General features: G+C 44.5%; 1 protein-coding gene across 1 annotated transcript; it reads right to left on the reverse strand.

Annotated features, from left to right (window-relative positions):
• Positions 1-918: 918 nt before the first annotated feature.
• LOC130128589 (ubiquilin-4-like) lies at positions 919-8392 on the reverse strand. Its single transcript, XM_056298234.1, has 11 exons — positions 8060-8392; positions 6399-6550; positions 6008-6156; positions 5618-5880; positions 5006-5164; positions 4576-4798; positions 4260-4399; positions 3573-3656; positions 3302-3417; positions 3057-3210; positions 919-2970 (listed from the first exon to the last, which is right to left on the reverse strand). Exons 1-11 carry the CDS (start codon positions 8201-8203, stop codon positions 2818-2820), a joined length of 1737 nt encoding a protein of 578 aa, XP_056154209.1. The 5' UTR covers positions 8204-8392; the 3' UTR covers positions 919-2817.

Consider the following 8392-nt stretch of genomic DNA (forward strand, 5'->3'; position numbering starts at 1 on the left):
TAACGTTTATGCGAACGTAAACAATGCCGCTGATCCTTGGAAGATGGCGCCCGGCGTCGCGTTGCCCTTGGAAACGGCCCAAGCCCGAAAGACCGATCAGGAACGCTTTGTCATTCCTACTTGCGTACATGAAATTAAACGAAATATTGTTTCCCCCAGCCCGCAGCAGTGCAACACAAAGACAAAAAACACAGAAACTACATGAACACATCTATCAAACTACAAACAAAACAAAGCACACAAAAAACAACAACTCACTGTCCAAGAGAATGAACGCCATGATGACTGTCGGAACTGCCGGTGCGCATGGGCTAGCAGTTAGCTTAGCCTGCACCGCTTCCCCGTCTTGTCAGGCCGCCCTTGGTGTTTTCTCTTCGGTCGCAGTTCCGGGAAGGGCCGTGGTCCCTGCATGGGCCCACAGGACGCAGCAGACCAAGCTCTCCTAGCCGATCCAGCGCCACCAAACGAAGACGGTACTGGGTGAGGCGCCGCCAACGTTAAGTCCGCGCCGCCATCTTCCCACACCGGAAGCGGGGGAAAAAACTCGTTCCTGTACCCAGAATGTCTCTGGCATTACCCGGCTGACGCTCTGGGGAGTGCTCTCTTGGGGGACTTTAAATGCTCACATTGTTTTACAGACATGGGGGTGGTGGGGGGGGGGTCGATCCCTCAGACTCCCTGCCTTTTTTGTTATTGATTGTCTGACCTTTCTCATGGCAAATTATCTGGTAATATGTTGTAGCCCTGTCCTCGGTGCCCATACCGGTTTGACGGTAAAGGAGAGGCTACTAATCACAGCTGCCTTTTTTGTGGTTGTTCAGTCTGTCCTTTCCCAACCACACTTTCAAAATTTCCTTTCAGTCCACGACACACTAATATTTTGGAGATTCTGCTTCAAAAAAAAAAATCAAGCTGCTTCAGTTGCCTTTATTTAAGCCCACTCCCAACTCTGGTCCTAACCAATGACATTTTGAATCCCAATTCATTAATCAAGTCCAAAAACAGAAGTAGACAAACAAAAAAGTACACTTGGCAAGTGAATACCATCGTAGCTATTTTTGTTGGAGAATTATTAATGCCAACAGTAACGTAATATTAAATAGAAACAGATTCAGTAAGGGTTTCATACAGTGTGACAGTCAAATATGAGACGTTATCTATCACAGGTACAATGTATTTTTTTTTCTTCAAGGTAAGAGACCCCACAATTATAGCCTCCCACCTCCAGGTTAAGTTTGAGTATGGGTTTGATTGGAAGTGTTTGAGTCCATCGCAAGATCCCTCTCAAAAGAACCAACCACCTTACGTAGATAAACAACAAAATTAAAAAGAAAAAAAAATCAAAAGAATTTTATAATAACAATGCTCAACAGACTTGATTCTTTGTCACATTTTAAAGGTATAAACTAATTGGGAGAGAATACAACAGGGCAAAAAGTACATTTTTCCCCACACACTGCTAATTAACTGACACAGGGCGAGGGGGCTGATTTTGACCAAGTTTATTTTTTTTTAGTTTTAGTACATTACTGTTTAAAAGTTAGTTCCAACATGATGAATTGGGAGATGGATATTTGTTTTTTTCAGCTGAGGTCAACAGACAAAGCAAAGCTATAGAAGCAGTTGCCAAGGTTACCACAACTACAATGCTGAGAATTTTAAAAGCAAAATAGAAAAAAAAAATTACTAGAATTTCATCTTACAATATGTTTACGATGCCACCATGGCAGGAAAATGTAAAGCCTTTCCATTATATTCCACTCATTTTATTTCCAAATTTAATTTTTTTTAAGATGAGAGACAAATTATGATTATCTCTAAAGGTACCTCCTGGACCTTAAAAATATTAAAACAGATAAAGAATCAGATTATATGAAAAGAAAGCCAGTTTGTTTGATTTATATTCAGTCTGCCTGCGTCTTCTGGCTCAGAACCGAGACTTGATAATTGATTACAGTGAAAGTAGAAAGGTCTGGATATGCCTCTGTGAAAAGTCGCTGTGGACCGCCGACAGTGATGTCTAATTAGCCCAGCAGGGGAGGGTGGGATTTGATGAGAATGCTCTCATTGGGAGCTGAAGAAGACAGAAGGCACAGTAGCAGTGCCTTAAGAAGGGGGAGAAAAATGCAGAGCACCCGTTGCTGAGTGGGTGTTCTTCTCTGGAATGACAAATTACAACTTCAGGGAAGTGTGAGAAGGGGGGTGGGGGTGTCATTTCTTAAGCAATAAATATTTAGGGTCGTTGGGGAAGATCAGCTGCTTGCGTGAAATCTGGAGAGGTGAGAAAGAAGGAGGGAGTGATGTTGAATGACTGGGAAAATATGTCACCATCCAATCTTCTCAATAGAATAGGATTCATCTCTATTCTATACATTTCTGCCTGTGTCACTTCGTCTGACTGGATCAACTCCGGCTTTGTGTGAAGAAAAGATTGGGAAGTAATGGTCGGGGACCCCTTTTCAGACGAGGGATTTCACCCCAGTCCTCTATACCACAAAACCCCTCAGGTTGAAGGGTGTTCAGTTCAGCTCTACGAGAGCGGCCTTGGACAAATATCTCTGGGTGACGCTGAGAGGAGAGAGAAGGGAGTGGGGCGGGGCGTAGGTTAAGAATGAGGTGGGGGAATGATGTGAGAGGAGACGGCAGAACTAGGGTCTTATTAACACATCTTGGCCAAGTTTCTTCTGTAGATTTTGGGATGCTTCACTTTAATTTATCTTGGTTCTCTTTAGATGCTGTGTGTATTTATGAATGTGTGTTTATGTGTGCACATGTCTTTGTGTGTGTGTGTGTCAGTATTTGTGTGTATGTGTGTCTTTATGAGGGCTGTGAGCCCAACAGTCTCTCGATAGCAGCGTTGATGTCTCCCCCGGTGGCAATGAGGGCTTGCAGGTTGGCTTCACGGTTGATGAATCCCATGGCGTTCAGCTGGTCCAGCTGGGACTGGAATCGAACCTCCGGGGTCTGGGTCTGTATTGGAAGGTGTTTGGAGTGTTAGGAGAAGTAATATATGTGTGGAGCATTAAGAGTGTGAGTGTGTCTAAGAGTGTGTCTACCGTTGCACTTCCTCCTCCAGCAAACATCTGGAGCATCTGCTGCATCAGCTGTTGCTGGGCAGTGTTTGTTCCTGCACTGGGTGAGGAAGCTGGGTTCTCTGGGGCCACACTCCCTCCTCCAGTGGGCATGCCAGGGATTCCACCTGACACTAAACTGGGGGAAAAAAATGTGGGACAAAGTTAGCAAACATCTGTTCATAATAAATGTATGCATGCGTGTGTGTGTGTGTGTGTGTGATGTGTACCTAGGCATAAGGCCCGGTGCTTCTGTCTGCAGTGTCTGAAGGCCCTGTTGGATCTGCATGAGCGCTTGCATGGCTCGAGGGTTGGTCATGACTGACAGGGCCTCTGGGTTCTGCATCTGTAAACCAAGTCACAGTAACTAGTAATTTATGAATCAATTCAAAATCAAATTTATTTGATCATTAGCAGAAGAACACACCAAACACTGAATTTGTCCTTGCTATTTACAATGGAACACAAATAATGGAAAGTAATAGTAACTGAGTATGGCACCTGCTGCAGAAAGATGGGCAACTGGGATCTGAATTGTTCCTGCAACTGTGGGTTTCCAGCAAACAAAGGGTTATTCATCAACACCTGAAGAGAGAGAAAGAGACAGCGAGAGAGAGCAAGATAGAGAGGTCATGTCACTCATCAGCAACAGCTTTCTTGCCTGCACACAGCACTCAATAATCATAAAATTCTAAAAATCCACTTCAAAAGAAACCCCATTGTTTGGTTTTCTTAGAAAGCTCCGGTCTATTTCTGATGATCAAAGCTTTAAAAATAAATTCTGTTTTCTTGACAGCCTTCCACAACTGCAGTGTAACGGATTCTATTTGTCATACAGTTAGTGTTCAGTGCCGAGCCGAAAATAAATTAGAACAAATCTATGTTGTTTATTTTTGCTTTCATTATTCTCTGTAATTTCAGATAAGCTTAGAGAAAATCCTGTTTTGTGTGTGTGCACTCAGTAGCTTATTGGCTGCTGCACAACAAGCTTATCTACAGCCCCCTCATTACAATTCATTACAAACTACTGGGTCCAATACAATCAATCAATGCCATATGTAGTACAGGATCAGAATGACAAAAAGATGTGGAGGCGGCTTTGATTCTAAGATTTCAGGGTTTCCCCCTCTAATATGTTAATACTAATACTGTATATGTACGTGTCTGTGTATGTACACGTGTCCAAACCTGGGAGGCCAGCTCAGGGTTCTGTGCCAGCGACTGCATCATGCTACGCATGTAGGGAGCAGACAGCATGTTCTGCATTAGCTGGGGGTTGTCTGAGATCTGCTGCATCAGACTCTGCATGCCTGGACTGTTGAACATGCCTGGGAGACACAGAGAGGTCAGGCATTACTGTATGTGATGTGTGTGGTACATGCAGAGTGTGAGTGAATGATACCACAAGTGCACATATGGGCGATGCGACAGATTGAAGACAGACTGTACTCCCAATCAGATTCCCGAAGAAATATACTCCCAATCAGATCTCACATTTCCTTACCATTGCCCAAACTGGCAGCATTGATGCCCAGAGGGTTGGAGACACTTGGGTTGGTTCCACTTGTGGTTCCTGTGCCTGCTGTGGTGCCACCTCCACTCTCTGAGGGGTTGGTGGAACTTGGGGGACCCCAAGGGTTGGGTAAAGGCTCTCGATTCTCTGTCCTTGAGGGCTGGGCACCAGAGTCAGAGTTTCCCCCCAGTGCTGAGAATGGGTTGCTACCAAACTATGGAAAGGAAAATAGTTTGAATATATTCTGAAAACCACTCGAGATTCATTCCTATAATATCCTAGACACCCATTCAAAATAAAGCGACCTGACATTGGCAAAAAGACATAACAAAGGCCTCAAAATACACCAAAGCACATTCTGACCACGAATCATACTATGCATACAAAGAAGGAATAGATATCAAATGTCTGGCCAGGCTACCTGTTCTCTGGCGGCGCTGAACATCGGTTCCTGGATGTCTGTGTACATCCTGCGCAGGGCATTGTAACCCCCGGGAATGCTCTCTAGGTTACTAAGAGCCCGGTCCTGGTTGCGCATCATTTCTTGCATCATGGCTGGATTTCTGGCAAGCTCCATGGTCTGGGAAACAGAAGAGAGAAAGGGGAGGGACAAGAAGAAGAGAAGAATCATATTAGATAACGTCTACCTTTCAAACCAAAAAAAAAAATAAAAATAAAAAAAATCAGGTAAATGACTGGACTGATCTGCGTATCGGCAGTGCTAGTGTTAACTTGATAAGGTCCACTTAGCCTCACATCAGCGGTGCTCCAGCCTAGTCATTTGATCAGGCTGGTAAAATTTGGGTAAGTTAACACAATTTCACATTTTCTACACAATGCAAATCCCTTCAAGAGACCCAATACCCAAAGCATTTGATGTCCACTGATTGTTGGTACACTGGAATGAGATCACTGACGTAAAATTCCTTCACCACAAAAGATGCTTCATAGCAGGGAGAGGAATTTGAGAAATGCTCAATCCAGTCAAGAAAAGGAACAATTCACTTCAAATGCTCCCCTTCTCCTTTCTCACCTGTCTCATGAGCTCAGGGTTGTTGAGCATGTGGGAGATCTCTGGGTTTCGCTCCATCAGCTGCTGCATCTGGGGGTTGGCCACAATCATCTGCCTCATCAAGTCCGGGTTGGACATCATGTTCTGCACCAACGGGTTCTCCATGATCTGGGACAGCATCTCCGGGTTGGACATCAGCTGCCTCTGCATCTGCTGCTGAAGCTCCATGAAATTAGCAGAGCCCATGCCGAGGTTGGCCAGGCTGGACAGGTCCCCGAAGCCAGCTAGACAGAGGAGCGGGGGTGGGATGGGGGAGATATTAAAGTCATTTTTCCTGGGTTTTTTTTTTTCAGGAATGGCCTCAACCTGTATAGTATGGAAATGTTAATACTTGCAAATGGGTAAACTCACATAGTATGTTGGGTGTCTGTGTGGGTGGTGGAGCTGAGCCGGTGGAGCCTGCTGTGGAGGAGGGGTTGGCGGCTGGACTGGGGGTGGAGGTACTGCCTGCCTGACTGGAAGATGAGCTTGCGGATGAAGAGCTGGCGCCATCTCCTGCCCTACAGGGACCATTTAGGCATATCGAAAGGTCAACATCTTCAAATATTTTCAGTTGATACCGGCACATTCTGGGACAGAAACTCTTACAACCATTATTCACAATGCAGTAGGAAATTCACCTTTTATCCAACAGTAACTATAGGTAGCTCTCTGAATTCAAACCAAGATCAATCCTTCTTTTATTCCTCATACAAAACATTCAGCTAAATACAGTGTGCCATGTATAGCTGTGTGACCCTACTTGTGTGCTGTCTTTATGACCAGGTGAACTGTCAGCCCATCCTTGATGCCGTGCTGGTTGAGGCTGTCTCCATCCTTCAATATCTTCCCTGCAAATATCAGAACCAGCTGGTCCTGCTTGGCTTTGAACCGCCGCGAAATCTCTTCCTTAAACTAAAGGAAAACAAGTGAGAGTGAGAAGGAAATGTTAAAAAAAACTATTTAAGAACACAGAGTGAGAACTAGAGAAGGACAAGGTTTGTGTGTGTGTGTGGGGGGGGGGGGCTTCAACACAGCAGTCCAGTTGTTATTTGTCTTGGTTTGCTTGGCTTGGGTTCTAGAAGTGTATTGATCCTTTTGCCAGTCTGTATGTCCCAATTGCAAATACATTTAATCACCCTCTTTTGTGGACTTTAGTGCAAAGCATAGCAAGAGTAACAGTGTGAAACGATTCTAAAAGAAACCTGTGCAAAGAGGAAATCTTTCATTTTACTTTGAATGTGAAGGTTATCATTACTATTATTAGTGTTCCAAATAACCATAAACAATTCCGATGTGGCCACAATTTCAACTGTTAACAATCTAACTTCTAGGTTATGGATATTGTTGCAATAAGTCTGTGAATGTTGTCATTCACAGACAGACATTGTTGCAATAAGAATATGAATAATTAGATCTATGCTAAAACGTGGCCATTGCCTTGGTTGGGTACAATCATCTATCGAGTCAGAAAACCGTATCCTACCAATAACAAATTTGAAAAGGTGAGGAAATACAATATTCTAAACCTGAACTAGAAACGGTATCATACAAGAAGCTACACCATACCAAATGACTGAAACGGAGAGTATGCAAACACATTAGGCTTCACCTGAGAATACTGCAAAGAGAAACTACGCCTTTGTTGCTGTATTCCCCGTGTTAGGCACTGTAGCCAAGCCAGTAGTTGCACTGGGGATATTGTATTCCCTTGAAAAGGAGTATGACTCAATGACAACAGTGGGAGAATGTTCTAGACTGAATGCAAGCTTTATCTTCTTTATATCTCTTCGCTCATTTTGGGAAGTAAAGGGGAAATGATCAGGCATGTAACTGCAATAGAAATGACTAAATCAAGCCAATGCATCGTTGATTATTGCACTTTGCGCTGCGAGGGGGCAACCCGTCAGCTGATACTTGTTTGGCTAGCAAGCTAGCATAAGCTCGGCTGAAAAGCAGAGCTGGCTGGCTAACGTTAGCTTAGCTGAAAAGCAGACCTGGCTGGCTAACGTCAGCTCGGCTGAAACGCAGATCTGGCTAGCTAATGTTAGCTCCTCCGGAAAGCAATTAGGGCTAAATAACGTTTGATCAGCTAGTAAGCTTAGCTGTTTCTCTACCATTAGCTGGCTAGCCGGTTAGCCATTTCATCATCACCGTGTCTTTGCCTCACTATCAGATGTTAGCAAAGTTAATACTAATCGATATCTGGTACCATCTAAGATAATATTGTCTTATTAAGTGATCTGCTCTATTCGATACGTTCCAGGCTAAGCGGACCGGCATAGCGGCAAATGCTATAGAGGCTAACCAGCTCTCTCTCTAGCCAAAGTTGGCCAGCCCAGAGAAGAAAGTGGGCAGGGGCATGACGTTACACCACACCGCTAAACCGAACCAGCCAGCTCCAGGCGAGCGCCACCGACCAACCTGAGTGACGGATGCATCTTCCGAGATGGCGATTTCTTCTTTATCTTTAGGAGTTTTGACTGTGACCTTGATAATCGTTCCCTCCGAAGCGGCGGGTTTATTACTGTTGTTGTTTCCAGGATCTGCGGCGCCGTTGTCAGCCATCTTTACTCCTCCGATGGAACAGCTCGGGTTTGGCGTCGGCTTCCGGGTCGTCGGGGGGTCAGCTTTCTTTCCAGAACGAACGATCTCTGAACATCTACCTATACTCACGCCGACTCGTTGAAATTAATAAATTAACCGCAATAGAACATTTCATACATAGTCTTCCCGAAGTCCCCTTAAGTGTTTATT

Source organism: Lampris incognitus, chromosome 18 (genome assembly GCF_029633865.1).
Source record: "Lampris incognitus isolate fLamInc1 chromosome 18, fLamInc1.hap2, whole genome shotgun sequence".
NCBI lineage: Eukaryota > Metazoa > Chordata > Actinopteri > Lampriformes > Lampridae > Lampris > Lampris incognitus.

Coding starts and splice junctions, on each gene's coding strand:
- LOC130128589 (XM_056298234.1), bottom strand. CDS start 8,203: ATGGCTGACAACGGCGCCGCAGATCCTGGAAACAACAACAGTAATAAA. Junction 6,157..6,398: donor GTCATAAAGACAGCACACAA/GTAGGGTCACAC, acceptor TGGTCCCTGTAG/GGCAGGAGATGGCGCCAGCT. Junction 3,418..3,572: donor TGCCCATCTTTCTGCAGCAG/GTGCCATACTCA, acceptor CTTGGTTTACAG/ATGCAGAACCCAGAGGCCCT.